General features: G+C 34.4%; 1 protein-coding gene across 3 annotated transcripts in view; it reads left to right on the top strand.

Annotated features, from left to right (window-relative positions):
* HMCN1 (hemicentin 1) overlaps positions 1-17,765 on the top strand; it is a 508,266-nt gene that overhangs the window by 268,880 nt on the left and 221,621 nt on the right. For all 3 annotated transcript variants that reach the window (XM_029226849.1, XM_029226848.1, XM_029226847.1), the window contains exons 25-30: positions 487-582; positions 3,130-3,324; positions 4,300-4,430; positions 4,596-4,743; positions 6,676-6,802; positions 9,176-9,330. In XM_029226849.1, the coding sequence (XP_029082682.1) occupies positions 487-582; positions 3,130-3,324; positions 4,300-4,430; positions 4,596-4,743; positions 6,676-6,802; positions 9,176-9,330 (852 nt within the window). The remainder of the gene's footprint in view (positions 1-486; positions 583-3,129; positions 3,325-4,299; positions 4,431-4,595; positions 4,744-6,675; positions 6,803-9,175; positions 9,331-17,765) is intronic.

The raw sequence follows: 17,765 nt of genomic DNA, 5'->3' as shown, positions 1-17,765 counted from the left end.
ACAGGCCACGTGTCACGGCCAGGAAAAAAAAAAAAAAAAGAAGAATCTTTATTCCTTCAAGCAACAGGTGTTTATCAAGTTCCTGACAGGCATCTGTCATGATCTGGGCAGTGAGGAGGAAATAGTGACAAAGGTAAAACACCTGCTCTCGTGAGCGGTTCTGTAAGTAGGCAGAAAGCAAGCAAGCAAGCAAGAAATACAGATCGTGAGACGTGCTGTGTAGAAAATTAAAATAGGGTGATGCTCCCAGCAGTTGGCTACTTTAGATTGAATTGTCATGTAGGACTTCTCTGAGGAGATAATATTTATAGTGAAATCTTGTTGACTGGCGGGAACCAGCCATGTCCAATCAGGAGAAAAAGCACTCCTGTCAGAGAGAATACCATTGCCAAGGTAGGAATAGAGAAGCAGGTGTCATACTTAGCCCCAGAAGAGTTCGATATTGCCCAAGGAAAGCCTGTGATAATGCATTTCTTTTTCTAACAGAACCACCTACGCTGGAAGATCTAGAGCCTCCATATAACTCTCCATTCCAAGAAAGAGTGGCCAGTCAACGCATTGCATTTCCATGTCCTGCAAAAGGTGTGGAATACTCGGACACATGGGCATTGGCATAATGTTGTATTCTTCCAGAATTCTATATTGAACCCCAAACATCATAAAATTCCACTTGTCAGTCCTCATTATAACATTTGGGCATAGTGGAAACTAATCCCTCTTTCAAATAACAACTAGGTTGAATAGGTATTTTTCCCTCCCAGGTGTTTTATTTCCGTCACTGGAAATACCTTCTGTTTTTTCAAACTTGCCTTATCTATCATGTTTTCCAGGTCGTTCATGCTTCTTCCTGTTACTTCTTAGTTCATTCTATTTTTGACAAGAATTCTCTTTAAAATGTGACAGATAGGGTTATTCAAACTTTGCATATTTATCTCAGTCAGGGGTATAAATTAGGGCAATCCCCTTGTTTGTTTTAGATACTTGTTTTCTAAAAACTTCTTTCTAGATTTATCCTCTACTGGTAATTCTGGAGCCAGGTTGTAACTTGCCTCTCTGATGCTTATCCAGACTCCTTCTCTCCCTGAATTTCTGGGTTTTCTATCCCACCATGTTTCCTGGCAGGAGATTGTTATTCTCTCTCCTCTAGAGGATGTGAAAAAGGCACTGTCACTATCACCTTACTCTGGATGCCCAGTAGATGGTTAAGAACATCCTTTCTTTCACATATGCGTTCATCTGCAATGACTCAAATGAGTCTGTAGCAGTTCTGGCAAAGACCAAGCAGTATTCTTTCCGTGACCTCCTGGAGGGCTCCATGCCACTGGTAGCATTAGTGCTCCCACATGTAACTCTTAACTCTCCTGTCCCAGGAGACAGTGGCTGTTGAAGGTCCTTAAGGCTGTCTCTGTTACTGTAGCAAGATTTTGCATCTCTTAACAGCATTAAAAGAAAGATAACTTTAACAAGATTTTCATATATCTAAAGAATTGTCAGTAACTATTCCCAGAGCCAGTGGGGAGGGAGGCAAGGCCTGGAGAAGGATCCTTGAGAAAGATTTAAGTTCAGCTGAGTCCTGTGGGTGCTTACTACTGATGGAGCCCTGCCAGTGGCACTATTGCTCAGTACTCTCCGCTGAATCCCTGACTCCCAAGCTGGCTTGGACTTCCCTTTTCCATTTTGAAATACCACCTCTTCCTAGTACTCTATTCTCACCGGGGATAGAATTCTTGAGTTCACTTAAAATAGCTAGATGCCTTTTCATTTTATTTGCCATGAATTTCATCTTGACCATGGTTGTTCTACCATTTAGAAATAAAATAGAACACAGTTTCTTTCTTTTGCCTGTTCATTTACTTTTTCATTTATTAACTTAACAAATATTAATTGAGAAGTTTGAGAACCACATAAAAGAATGAGTAGGATGAAAGGAAATGATTATAACCCCCTTTTTTCCTTGACAACACGAACGACTGCAGTCCGTCAGTTTTCTCTTCTCTTCCTCATCAGTCAGCATCTTACTATGAGGATGATGAAATAGGCGAATATTTTTGTTCTGTTTTTTCCCATAAGTATAGTCATTTTATTAGTTCATAGTCATTCATAGTCAATCACAGTCATTTTTATAATTCCTTAACTCAATTTGAGTTTAACCTAAATGACACATTCTATGTATTCCTGCCATTCTCTTGTACTTAGATATATGACCATTCTTTAATATTTTTATTATGCTTTAATATAAGATTATTAGCCATGTCTTATACAATTATATTAGTTTTATTGAATGTGCTTTTTTGATTTTTATAGAGATTAAGTAAAATGTGAAAGTACTTAGAATAGTACCTGGCACATTGTTTGCTAAATAAATACATTCTTATTATAGAGTTTACTGTTTTGTCTATTTCAAGTACGTCCTTTTGGCTCCATTATGCATCTTAAGATGGTTTTTATCACTTTCATTCATGAGTTATGTAAGTTCCAGTCACTCTCTTGGTCATAAATAAATTGAGGAAAGCAGTTCTGCTCACTGCTTTCTCAGCTTTCTTTTCAGTATAAAAAGTCAAGAATTAATCTATTGCCCTCTGTTTAACAGAATGGGATCCCCAGAAGGTGTGTGGATAGTAGACGTTCCTCATCTCTGCTCTATCAGGCCTGTTTAAAATGTGACTTATGAAGCATCATTTCTGTACATCATTTATGTACTCTGAGCAATCTTCATGTATATTCCTCTGATAGTATCTTATTTTTGCTCTTCCTTTATTTTCATCCAAAAAGTCTCTCCATTTCTAGTCCATTTAATTAATATAGTTTTTTCCCCCACTAGCACCATAAACTCACTCAAGAAAATGTTTTGCTTTCCTTACTGTCATCTGAATGTCTTGATAAAAACAACTTTAATCAAATTCTACGCTACAAACCATACATCTTTTAACACTGATCAGGAATTAGAGGCATTAAATACCATAATCTCGTCAAAATCCCATGCCAGGAGCAATATCTTCAAAGAAGCATAGTACCTAAGGGTACATGTTATAATCATAACAAATTTTATTTCTCCTCAAGATATTTGATATTTAATAGTGACTTCTAATTTTGTTGTAAAATATCACAAAGCTTTAATTTCTTATTCAGGTACCCCCAAACCAACCATCAAATGGTTGTGGAATGGTAGAGAGCTGACAGCCAGAGATCCTGGTATTTCTATATTAGAAGATGGCACATTGTTGGTTATTGCTTCTGTTACGCCATATGACAATGGGGAGTACATTTGTGTGGCAGTCAATGAAGCGGGAACCACAGAAAGAAAATATAATCTCAAAGTCCATGGTAAATACAGATAGAAATGCTAAAATCGTGTAACTGAATATGTGACATTTTCAGATTCTTTTATATATGTTATTCTTTCAGTCTAGTGTTATTTAATATTTATGTGAATAGACGTGTTATCAACCAGAAAAGTAGTGGTCTAACTGCATTTATTGATTTATTTTTTATCACTGAAAGTTCAAATGGTAGAAAAAGATACATAGTCAAAAGTCCCCTGGACCTGAGCTAAGCCATCTACTTATCCTCCCTATGGGCAAGGAAAGTTGTTAGGTATATGTGTGTATGTATGTATTTTCCCAGAGATATTTTTATGCAAAAATGAAGAAATATGAATATATATTTCATCCTCTTTTTTTTACATACAAAAAGCATTTATAGTAGACCATTATATACATTACTCCACACCTTGCCTATTTCATTAAACACTCTATCCTGGGGATTATTCAGTATTCCTAACTCTTATTTATGCCTACCTAGCATCCCACCATACCATGATTTACTTAACCTTCTTCTAGTAATGATGAGCATTTGGTTTGGTACCAGTTGTTTACTATTCTCAGTAATGCTTCAATGAAATCATGTATATATGGCACTTTGCACGTCAAAGGATATGTGCATTTTGAAATTTGATGGATATTGGCTTCCAGAAACACTGGGCAATATTAATTCTCATCAGCAAAGTAGTCTCACATAACTTGAGACTCTAGCAGTTTGCATTTTGAGTGGTATGTGAAATAAATAGGATCTCCCTTAAATTTATCCTTAATTCAAAACTCTAAAATAATAATTAAAGTAAAAATTCAATGAGTTACTTATAGTGGTCAAGACTCTTCATTTCATAATAAAAGCTGTCTTAAGTATGACCAGCCTTTCTAGCTATCAAGTATCTCAGAATTTGCTTTCTAAAGTCCTTTGTAAAGAAACTTTGTATATAATATTTATTTAAAACTAACTACAACTTCTCACTTTTTGCAGTTCCTCCAGTAATTAAAGATAAAGAACAAGTAACAAATGTGTCCGTGTTGGTCAACCAGCTGACCAGTCTCATTTGTGAAGTTGAAGGTACTCCATCTCCCATCATTATGTGGTATAAAGATGATGTCCAGGTAAATGGAGACATCCAAATATGCATAGGTCCTTGCCTCTCCCTCTGAAGTAAATCATTCAAATGTGACTTTCTTATTAATAATAGTATAAAAATTTTACTTCAAATTTTAATTATGCATTTTTATTAGGATTGGAAATAACACTGACCCTTTTGGCCTTAAAAGGTGACTGAAAGCAGCACTATTCAGATTGTGAGCAATGGGAAGATATTAAAGCTCTTCAAAGCCACTCCAGAGGATGCAGGAAGATATTCCTGCAAAGCAATTAATACTGCAGGCACTTCTCAAAAGTATTTTAACATCGATGTGCTAGGTAAGGAAAACATTCTTTTAAAAAAAAATGCATTTCTTATATAGGACAGCATTAACTGTATTAAAGAGTAAAGAGATGAAAAATAAATTGATAGGAGAAATATCATTCATTTTACTCTATTATTATTTTTGTCTTTAATATTGGTTAATCAGAACCGTGTGATATAGAAAGTTTATAGGTATTTGTTATTATCATATAGCGATGTCTATGGGTACTTGGCACTGTCTTGTACAGAAAATACTAAATTACTGCTCTTGTTAATTTCTCTAATGATGTGGTCAGGAAATTCTTTGGGAAGTAACTATACAGGATGATGCACAGTAAAATTCATTCATGTTGCCAACATCTCCTAAAGCTGCTAGGTTGTACTTGAACTGAGGAAGGTAGTAAATTCACCCTCCCCTGCATTCTAATTAATTCCTATAACTAAACAATCTCAGCCCTGATTCTAATTAAGTGGGGAGAATGCTGAGAATGGGTAGCAGCTGTAATAAATTGGGATTTAAAATGTTTTAATCATAATCATAAAATTTTTATAAGTTCGTGAGATTATATTTGCTTATTAAAGCTTACTTTGTGATAAAATGACTTCCTTCCTTTTCAATGTTTTGCTCATCGAAAGGGCATATGATTTGTAAGTCTGGAGTGGAAGTGAGGTCTGGGAATGATGCTGCATTAGAATTACCGTTCGTAAACTGCTAAAACATAAAAGTTCTCTCTCAAGTCTTCTCAAAGCCGGAAGTACTTTGAATTTCCTCTGCTAAAATTACCATTATTGTATTTAAGTATAGGTTATAAAAACAAGTGATCTTTTCTATCATTAGTCTCATTGGCATTTTTTCTCTTGGCACTCATTTACTCTCATGACTTTGACTGCTGTCTGTGCACTGATGACTCCCACATTTTTATCTCCAACTCAGACTTCTTCCCTGAGCTCTCAGGTGATATATCTGCTCTCCTCTGCAATATCTTGGCTTGAATATCTCAGTGGCATAGAAAACTGAAAGGTCTCAGTAAATGCCTGTTCTGGTCGCATTCAGTGACCCCCATCATAGTGACCAGCACCTCCATCCATCCACTTGCTTCTGACACAGCCTGATACTCATTCTTCCTACCTCCCTCTCCCTGACTCTGTAAATCTGTCTACATCCTGTTAAATCTGCTTCTTAATTCCATGTTAATTATAATTTATAAGCTGAATTAATGTAATAACCTCCTAACTACTCCCCTTCATCCATTATTTGCCACTGGAATCCGATCTTCATTCAGAAGCCAGTGTGGTCTTAAAACAAATTTGATCACAGCCCTCCCTTATTGAAACCCTTTAATGGCTGATCATTGCTCTGAAGATTAAGATCAAGCACCGTCGTGTGATATAAAGGGGGAGGATTCAAAGACCAGAGAAGTTTATGGGAGCTCTTTAATATGCTTTATAATTCCGAGAATAAAAACTAGTACAATCTTTTCACATTATATCTCATTTACAATTTTAGCATAGGAGCCCTTTAAAAGAGACAAGGGTAATATATTTCAAACAGTACTATGGTAGAATTTAAACATTATAAGATTGTCATTGACTATGTCATTCATTATCTAAAAACATATAGCAGTAGTAAATTTCATTATATGAGCTTGACTGCTCATTTATATTCTAAACTCCTTTTGTACATTGATTTAATACTCCTCAAAATGAGTTCTTTAATACTATAATTCTTCCAAGTAATTGTCTTGCTATCAGATCTTTCATGAACGTGTTCCTATGTTTAAATTTGACATTTGGGTCTGCAGATGTGATATGAAAGGGATTATTTTATGGTATTTTACTTTTAACATTAAGATCTTGTTGAAATATTATAGAAATCATTATCTTCTCTCACTCCCCGCTCTTTTTGCTAAGTCATAGATTTTCATGATAAAATGTCTTTGTTCAAGTCCCACCCACCATAATAGGTACCAGCTCCCCAAGTGAAGTCTCAGTTGTCCTCAACCAGGATACCACCCTTGAATGCCAAGTCAAAGGCACTCCCTTTCCCATTATTCACTGGTTCAAAGATGGCAAGTGAGTACCTCTTCTGTATTTGTTACAAGGATCCAATTGTTTAGAAATAGATGTGGATTTTCCCCCTCTTAATTATCTTACCACATAGAATATTATTAAATGAACATGAAGGAAAAACAATATTGTTCAAAAATGGTCTCAAATTTATGAATTTATGAATTGTAGGACTTCATAAATGTGGGAATTTATTTCAGAGACACAGAGGAACTCACATTTATTATACACTAAATATACACTAAGGGCTAAGAATGAAAAATGCAAGATCCAAGTACAGAGATAATCTTGTCTTTACATGGAATTGTTTGAATTATTAAAAAGGAAAACTTGCTTATGACAGCAAGATGCATGCTTAAGCTAGTTTAATATATGGTCAAAAAGGAACAACCACAAAAGAGCAATTAGATGTTTCTCTTAGCCCTTGTGTGTTATTATAATTTCTGAAAGCAGCTGTCTAAGACCTAAATAGCAAAGAGTAAAGGTTTTCAGTGTATAAAATAAAGGATTGTGTAAAAACTTTTTATATGTCAATAAGAAAGACAAACAACATAGAAAAATGTGTGGAGGGTATAAACAGGGAATTAAGAAGTTATATAGTTCATCAATAAATATATTAAAAGATGCTTACCTTCAATAATTTGGAGAAGGTAAGCAAAATAATATGATTTTGTTTTTCATAGGTTAGTTTGGCAAGAAAAAGTAGAGGTTCGAAAAATATCAAGTGTTGGCTTAGAGTATGGGAAATCAGGATATAGGACTCTGATGGGACAATGTAAATTAGTACTCTGAAAGGCAATTTGTTGATATCTATTAAAATTTAAATGCTCATATGCTATAATGTAGCAATGACACTTCTGGTGTCTAGGACAGGGAAGCCGGCCATCTGTTCTGCAGGAAGGCTTGACTCCCTGAATACTCCCTGAAACACTGTGAAAGCAGAAAAGTGAAAACTGCTTAAAGCTTGACATTGGGAGAGAGGATAGATGACGTATGGCATTGTCTTATTATGAAACACTGGACAGCAATTCAAAAGAGTAAGATCAGGCTATATGTACCAAAACTATCTCCATAGCTATTGTCAAGTGAAAAGTAGAACAATAATACAATACCATTTATGTATAACAACTTTAGATTCCTCTAGCAATACATTTATGGGTGAAAAATGTTTAGAAAAACACGTGGAAGAACACAAACTAAACTGACAATCGTAAGAAGTCTAGAGAAAAGACTCACATTAGGGGTAATACAAGGAGACCTTTTCTTATTATAATGGTTTTTTGTTTGTTTCAATTTTTGTGTTACTTGCATAATTAACAATCAGTGAAAGTTTTAAAGTTACTTCAATTTGAGTAGCATTATCAAGTATTCCACTTCTTTAAACAGTTAAAATGCATTAAAGTAAGATACTTTATTCTCTTAGCTTTAGAGAACTTAAAAGAGTCATACCAAGGAATAGTATGGGATGCTACCACAGAAAATTAAATGTGTTTCCATTTAACCTTGTAGTCTGATTGGTGGCTTATTAATATAGCAGTGCATCTATTTATCATGGGGCTAGTTCACTGCAGCTTTTTAAAAACTGGCTATGGGTCTTCCTGAAAGAAGATCAATGGATTTTAAAGGCATGACTCTTAAGATATCATAGACTTTAATTACCGTGATGTTTTAAGTATTAAATAAAGCTGCTGCCAAACATAAAGTAAGCATTTTATAGTAGTTAGTAAATGACTCCGTATAGTAGAAGAAGACTTCCTTGACAAATATATATGAGCTGCCTTTGGGGTAAATATCTTTCAGTATTTATGATTATAAAAGCATTTATATTTATTACAATATCTACTTTTTAGGAAAATTGACATGATCTTTGTCTTTAGTAAGTAATAACCATTCATTCTATCGTAAATATTTTTCCAGGTGTTATAATATTAGTTTACAAATAATATTGCTTAGCTTGAAGCTCCTGTACACTTAGTTTTTCTTTTCTGAATGATGGTAGAAATTTTGGCTTTGTAAACCAAAAAAAAAAAAGTGGGGGGATGAATGAAAGAAATAAAGTTTTGTATTAATATTATTCAAAAATTTAAGTTTGAAATGAAGTTCAATTTAATATTATTCATTTAATTTAAGTTTAAGTGAAGTTTTGTCTCAAAGTGATAATTATCTACTTTCATTAGTAAAGTGGTTTAATAATTCTGTTCTTCTGAACAGAAGTACTTAATCATATCATTGTACTTTTTTAGATTCATACTAAAAAATTCAACTTTGATTCATATTTTTAAATTCATATGATTTAATGATTTTTCTTATGGTTAATAAAAGAGAAAACATGTAGGATAACAAAAATGGGCCCATGGAATAAAATTTTACTTTTTCTAGGCCTTTATTTTTGGGAGACTCTAATATTGAACTTCTAGACAAAGGACAAATTTTACATTTAAAGAATGCACGAAGAAGTGACAAGGGACGCTACCAGTGTACTGTGTCTAATGCAGCTGGCAAACAAGCCAAGGATATAAAACTGACTATCTATAGTAAGTGTGACGTTCTTATGCTTTTTACTGTTATCAGTTCTCATTATACATTAAAAATCAGGGTTTGCTCTACTGTTAACTGCTCTTTGATTCAATATAAGTAATTTGGAATGCTACTTACTTTAAAAGAAAAAGCCTATTTTCATGTGTTTTAAGCTAGAAGAACATTGCATCCAATTTTAATGTATTTTATCATTAAGTATGGATTTCTTCAAGGGGTCTAGTGATTTTCATATGACCTCACTTAAGAGGTCAAGTTATGCCCTGATTTGTTAGTGTAACATAAATCAAATGTCTGTATCCCTAAAGCGGTTTTTTAAAAGCTCTAAAAAGAGTAGAGATGCATGAAATAGAACGAAGATGATGGTATGAGAACAACTCAATTATTCTATTTTCATTGCATCTTGGCCTTTATTCAGACCACATGGTAATATTTTAAATGTTTTAGGCTGTGCTGCTATTTTCTCTCAGTTAAGTCCCCATCAGAGGTATGTAGCCCTCATTTCACTAAAATTCTCAATATCCCCTGAGGAAGGTGACTGCCAAAGTCATTTATTTTTTATGCCAGGAGCCATAGGAAGGCACTTGAACATTATGTTGCAGGCACAAAGAATTGCATGATAGAAAGGAATAGGACTCGTTAGGCCAGTCATGCTTATTGTGGCTCTACTTCCTGCACTGTCTTCTGCTTTGTATAGCGTTTGACACTCAGGGAAAGTTTAGATACCTCAGGAATGTCACTTCCTTGTAGGATCTTCCCAAACCAAACCAATCACGTCATCACTCTCTATTACGTTGTCCTAGTTTTCTTTATAGCACGGATCACTGTCTGATAGTGTAGTTGCTTACTTATGGGTTTATTTACTTATTTGCTATTTCTCTCAAAGGAAGCTAAACTTCATAAAAGCAGGGCCTTGTTTTGCATGTTCTCCACTTTAATGTCTGATACACAGTAGCTCTCAAGAAATACTTGCTCAGTGAATGAATTGTCTAGTGATACACTGTTCAGTATGGTAGGCACCAGCCACACATGACTGTTGAGCATTGGAAATGTGGCTAGTCCAAATTGAGACAAGCTGTAAGTATAAAATACACACCAGATATCAAAGACTTAATATGGAAATATAATGTAAGATACCTAAGTAATAATTTTACATTGATTACATCTGAAATGATAATATTTTAGATATATTGGACTAAGTAAAATGTATTATTTTCCTACTTTTTAATGTGGCTACTAGGAAATTTTAAATTGTATATGTGGTCTTAATTATAATTCTGTTGGACGGTGATGGTTTGAGTCACAGATGTAGAAAACAAACTTACGGTTACCAGAGGTTAGGTGGGGAGGTGGTGGGAGGATAAATTGGGAGACCGGGACTGACACATACACGCTACTATGTATAAAGTAGATAACTAATGAGACCCCGCTGTATAGCACAGGGAACTCTACTCAGTACTCTGTAATGGCCTATATGGGAAAAGAATCTAAAAAAAAAAAACAAAACAGAAAGAGTGGATATATGTATATGTATAACAGATTCACTTTGCTGTACACCTGAAACTAACACAACATTGTAAATCAACTACACCCCAATAAAAATTAAAAAAAAAAAAAGGAACTTGGGCTTCTGAGGTAAGTGGACTTGGGTTCAGACCCAGCTTCTGCCACTTACTAACTTTGCAACTTTGGACAAATTGCCTGACCCCTCTGAGCTTCGATCTCATCTATAAAATGGGGACAATAATAGTACCTACTTAATAATATTATCGTGAGGATCAATTGCTAGATACTTTATATTTCCCAGCTTACAGTAAAAGTTCAATGAATATTATTCATTTATTATTATCTACTTAGTGATTGTATTGTCTTGCAACTTGAAATATATGTAGAATCTGGCTTGATTTCTATATAACTTCACTGAATTGCAAATTTCCCTTTTTTAATGTTAGTAGTCTTTATATAAAGTTCAAATAGCTTTCCTGAATCAAAGGAATTTTATTTAATGCAGGCTTTTAAATCATTTCTTTCTACAAATAGAAGCCTGTGGAAGAAATCAGTCGTGAACAGACATGTACTCCGAAAAACAGTAATGTTACTGAAAGATTAGCTGTACAGGCATCCAAGTTAAACAAAAGTGTTATTGCTACCATTGGCCTCCTACCAGAACCAACCTTTTAAACAATAGGTGCAATATTTCCCCTAAGCTGTCGAATAGTTTTCTCTACATTGTTGTATTGTTGCCAAAGAATGTGATGAATACGTTTTGGTGATTCAATAAGACTCCTATTTCCATAGGAGTTGAGTTCTTTCATTTCAGATTTTCTTGTTCATTTGGTATGATGCCCTAAGGCACCGAGAAGAGAGGGCTTTGTAATGATTAAACCTTCTTAGATTGTCTGAGATGAAAGGCACTGTAACACTGTGAAGTTTTAAGTATTCAGTAATTCAGGAAATAATGCCACTTCCTCTCTAGCAAGCTTGTCTGCACCTCTGAGTGGGTAATCTTAAGCTTATTTTATTTCACTTGTGAAAATGCTTTTATTCCTAAGAATAAATGAAACAGATGCCATACTTGGGCTGTGAGAAATATTTATATAGATTTCAGGTTGAGAATGTGGTTCATAATGCAGTTTATTCATTCATTTTCTTTATTTACATACTAACATGAGGAAAAAGCAGGTGGGTCCAATGCATCTGAAAGGCAGAAATGCACATTGTGCCTGAATTAGGGAAGAAATGGAGACAAAATATGATGAAAAATAAAAGGGATGGAGGGGAAATGGGGGGTGGGGAATGAATGTGAAAAAAAAGGAAATAAAGAGCTTTTAATAACCTATGGGGAGACTGCAGATTCATAGCTAGTAGTTCTGAGGCAAAGATTTTTAACCTGCAGTCCGTGCATAAGTTTCAGAGGTCTGAGAGTTTCCCCAAATGGTATAAAAGTCTTTGAGTGTATATACATGGTACATTTTAATGTGCAGTGGGTTCATAACATTTACCTGTAACACCCTTCCTCAAACAGAAGTACAGGTCTCATAAAAGTATATATGAATTAAATTGAAACAGGAAGAAATATTTATCTGGCAGATTTAAACAGTAGATCGTTTATTGTTCTGCTTTCAGCTGGAAATGTTCTTTGAGTAACTTGTTTCTCAATTTCATAAATACAGACTTTTAAAATGAACTCTTTTCAATACAAGTGATATTCCTTTGTAAAGCATTCATGGAGGGTAAGGCGTTGTTTGAACCTATGTTCTTGACTTCATTTTTTTAATTTAATTTAATTTGTTTACTTTTATTAGTTTTTATTGGAGTATGGTTGTTTTACAATGTTGTGTTAGCCACCACTGCACAACAAAATGAATCAGCCATACATGTCCCCTCCCTTCTGGACTTCCCTCCCATTTAGGTTACCACAGTGCATTAGGTAGAGTTCCCATCTGTTCTTGACTTCATTAATGTATCATCCAACTAATTAGGCTAGCCAGTTTATTTAGACAATTTCAGCTAAAAATTTGATGTATGTTTCCAGATTCCATCAATAGGCTCAAATCAAAATTTAAAGTCTGAGTAAAATGTTCTTTCTTAAGATTTCAAAATGGTGGCTTGAATTGAAATTAATTAATTGTCTATAGCAGGACTTGACATACCTTTTTTATAAAGGGCAAGTTGGTAAATATTTTAGGCTTTGCAGACTGTGAGGCAAAATCAAGGACATTATGTAGGTACTTACATAACAAAATAGAAAGAAATGTCTACCAATTGTTTATTCACGATATTCTATTTTTCTTGTAATTTTAAAAATTGTAAAATTTGTTGTAATACAAGTCTACTAATGAGAATGGATTTCTTTTGGAGGGATAACATTTTACTTAATTAGAGTTCAAAGTTAATGATTCCTGTCACCAAAATTAAATGCAGATGTTCATCTGTTAATACTGGTATGTAATGAGATTTTATGTATTTCATTTTTGAAAATGTCTTTTCATGCAGATACTGTAGATACTGTCAAATACTAATATCATTTCACAAACATAAGATTTTAATTGATCATATTCATTACTTGAAAGGCATTTGCAGAATTCTGTTATATTCTCTTGATATTTGACTTTTGGCCTGCCATTCTACTCCCAATTAATCAATTCCAATTGAAGGTTAGATGGAAGGCCCTTGTTTTCAGAGGTAAAAGAACTTAAAATGTGGAAATTTCATTTGCATTTGCATCAAAGTTTGACAAACATTGTTGAAACTGAAAGTTGAGCTCAGAAAATATATTCACTGCAAATTTGTAGGGGAATCGAGATCTGAATTTTGTTTGACAGCATGGAAAATGTGTAGAGGAGCTTGACATTACTTGTGATTAAAACAACAGAATGAGTACTAACAGTATAGATTTTGCATTCAAGTGCTGGTTTTATCTGGTAAGTTTAGGTTGAATTTACTAAGAAACATTGTCAAGTTTATGGCAAAACTAAATTCCAGAATCATTCAGTACTCAATAATAGTGTTTGAGGACAATTCTCATTCAGAAAAAATTCAGTCTCAGTCCTAAGCTCCAAAAGTTAAAATGTGACTTTACCACCATTAAGACATTAAGCTGCTATAAGGTAGAACAAGTCATTATATTCACCTTCTACTTCTGACAAAAATTCATGGAACTGATGATATTTAAGTCCATAAGAGCAAGTAAAATACCCCATGGACCCCATTCAATAACACATGAATATTTTACACAAGTGCTGATGAATAGAACAAGGAATAACGATAGACTTTTAGAAGTTTACATTTTAATAAATTCAAAATGTAAAATTTGTAAATTTCTCTAAACCTTTTTCTGCCCCACACGTATTTTTATCACTATCAGTTGTAGCACATCTTAGCAGATTCCACTTCAGGTTGTAATAAATTAGTGCTTTTTCAACTTCTTTGAAAATATTTTTGTCTGTAGTTGTTCCATGCAGACTATTCTTAGAGACTAATTCTTCAGTTTCTTCACCGTGGCATTGACTCCTCAAATAAAAGACAGCTAAGCAGTATCAGTAACATCTGCCAATTTGTCAAGAGCCAAGAATGCTGTTCAGAAAAGTTGCCTTTAAAAAAAAAAAAGACTATTGATATTGTCAGTTTTCTCAACTCTTCAAGCAGTTTTTCTTATGGAAAGGCTGGTCATCTTAAACAAATTGATTAGTTTAGGCATAATTGTTTGCTAGTGCAGTCATTCTTGATTTAATTAAATCACTGTTGGTAAATGGCTCTCCTTCCTTGGCTAACAAATGAGCCACTCAGAAACTTAGATGGTAGCCTCATTTTGACTTTTTATCTTTGTGAAGAAATTCTGCCTAATGAGACATGCCATTTTATATTAATTTATCGGTTGTTTTTCTTTGAATGGGATATATTGCGATGAGTGCTTAGGCTAATAGAGTTAGTGTACACTGTATTTTTTCCAAACAGCTATAGTGTTATTAAAAAATAAACTCAGTGCTTTGCCATTGAACCTAATAACAAAATAATCCACACTGTTCCGTGCTTTAAAAATGTCACGTTTTAAAGCTTACTTTTCTTTCTTTTGTGTGTTTTGACATGGGGAGTATGCACTGGTAATAAAAGTAAAGTAAAATATCACGGTATGGTGATATTTATGGTACTTGAAATGCTGTTGGCTTATAATTGTGTCACTGAAATTTATGGTGAGCTGAGCAACAGTGAGAAGCAATGAGAACACCACATTTGGTATTTATTGCAACAATTTAACTCTGCCATTGTAGAAGTGAAAGTAGCCATAGACAGTACATAAACAAATGAGCATGACCATATTCCAATAAAACTTAATAGGTGCTGAAGTTTGAATTTCATATAATTTTTACATGTCACAAAATATTATCATTATTTTGATTTTTTCCAGTCATTTAAAAATGCAAAAACTGTGCTTAGTTCAGCATCTTGATGCCTGGCCTGTGGGCCATAATTGGCTGCCCTGATTTATATAGTAAACCACCTTATAGAAAAATTATTCCACCATCAAATTTACCTCACAATACAGGCATACCTCTGAGATATTGCAGGTTCTGTTCCAGACCACCACAATAAAGCAAATATTGCAATAAAGTGAGTCACACAAATGTTTTTTGGTTTCCCAGTGCAAATAAAAGTTATATTTACACTATACTATAGTCTATTAAATGTACAAAAGCATTATGTCTAAAAAAAGTACACACCTTAATTTAAAAATACTTTATTGCTGAAAAATACTAACCATCATCTGAGCCTTTAGCAAGTCATAGTAGTAACATTAAAATCTCTGATCAGATATACAGATTGCCAACAAACACATGAAAGAATGCTCAACATCGTTAATCATTAGAGAAATGCAGATCAAAACTACAATGAGATGTCATCGCACACCAGTCAGAATGGCCATCATCAAAAAATCTACAAACAATAAATGCTGGAGAGTGTGTGGAGAAAAGAGAACCCTCTTGCATTGTTGGTGGGAATGTAAATTGATACAGCCACTGTGGAGAACAGTATGGAGGTTCCTTAAAGAACTAAAAATAGAATTACCGCATGACCCAGCAATCCCACTACTGGGCATATAGCCTGAGAAAACCATAATTCAAAAAGAGTCATGTACCACAATGTTCATTGCAGCTCTATTTACAATAGCCAGAACATGGAAGCAACCTAAGTGCCCATCAACAGATGAATGGATACATAGGATGTGGCACATATATACAATGGAATATTACTCAGCCATAAAAAGAAACAAAATTGAGTTATTTGCAGTGAGGTGGATGGACCTAGAGCCTGTCATACAGAGTGAAGTAAGTCAGAAAGAGAAAGACAAATACTGTATGCTAACACATATATATGGAATCTAAAAAAAAAAAAGGTGATGAAGAACCTAGGGGCAAGATGGGAATAAAGACGCAGACCTCCCAGAGAATGGACTTGAGGACACGGGCGGGGGAAGGGTAAGATGAGACAAAGTGAGAGAGTGGCATGGACATATATACACTATCAAATGTAAAATAGATAGCTAGTGGGAAGCAGCTGCATAGCACAGGGAGATCAACTCGGTGCTTTGTGACCACCTAGAGGGGTGGGATAGGGAGAGTGGGAGGGAGGGAGACATAAGAGGGAAGAAATATGGGAACATATGTATATGTATAGCTGATTTACTTTGTTATAAAGCAGGAACTAACACACTGTTGTACAGCAATTATACTCCAATAAAGATGTTAAAAAAAAAGATATTTTTATTAAAGAATCCATCATGATCACTAAAAAAAATAAAATAAAATCTCTGATCATAGATCTCCACAGCAAATATAATAATAATGAAAAAGTTTGAAATATTGATAGAAATACCAAAGTGTGACAAAGACAGGAGGTGAGCCAATGCTGTTGGAAAATAGTGCCAATAGACTTGCTCAGTGCAGACCTGCCACAGACCTTCAGTTTGTGAAAAATGCAGTGTCGGCAAAGCACAGTAAAAGGAAGTATGCCTGTATAGTAGATCTTGCCTTCATTTATGTGTGAGGAAAAAATTATGTATATCAATGTTTGTCACTATGAACTAGTTCTAAGAACAATTATCAGAAAACATTAATGAATTCCACTCAGATCTAGATACTGTTTTCTAATATTCTTTTCCACTAAAAAGAACCAGAGCTTCTAGGAGAAATAGTTAATTCTAAGGCTGGGGCAGAGAGTATAAAGATGAGCCTGGAGCATGTAGTAGGGCCAGAAAATAAGAAAATACTAAAATAATATGATGTGAGTATGTCAAAGGGACATAGGGCCAGTTGGAATAGCTCCCAAAGGCTATAACTGGAACAATTTGAACAATAAAATAAATAATGTAGTATTGGATTATACCCAAAGTATAAAATGAATCTCCATGAGTGCATATTGATATAAAGAAATAAATTGGGGAAGAGAGACTAATCTCTCATACAGAAGAATTCCAGATGATAAATTATGTAGGTATTCCCTTCTCGAGGAAGTAGAATAGCTCTCCCCCTCATATATATGGGCTGGGAAGAGTGATTCTTTTCAAAAGGGCAAAAGAGAGTAACTTTACAGTGGAGGAACCTAGCAAAATCTACCTCAACCAGGTGGTCAAGGTCAACATCATCAGTGATAAGCTGTGTTGATAGTGTGTACCCTTGATATGACTGATGAGAATGGTACTCCGTGATCGTGCTTCCAAAACCCATAACCCTAGTCCAAACATAAGAAAAACATTCTCTTCTAAAATAAAAGTTTATTTTAAAAAATTAAAGCACTCAAATTCAGGCACATGCCATTTAATTTATTTTAAGTTATTGCAGTGATAGCACAATCCTGGAACGATCGTGTTCAGAGCATGTAGCAGAGCTTGAGTCAGTGGTGGTGTTTTTCCAGCAGCAGAGTCCTCATGTGGTGT

This window comes from Monodon monoceros, unplaced genomic scaffold, assembly GCF_005190385.1.
Source record: "Monodon monoceros isolate NGI ecotype Baffin Bay Population unplaced genomic scaffold, NGI_Narwhal_1 Super_Scaffold_18, whole genome shotgun sequence".
NCBI classification, from domain to species: Eukaryota; Metazoa; Chordata; class Mammalia; order Artiodactyla; family Monodontidae; genus Monodon; species Monodon monoceros.
This window is presented reverse-complemented; position numbering and strand designations above follow the sequence as displayed.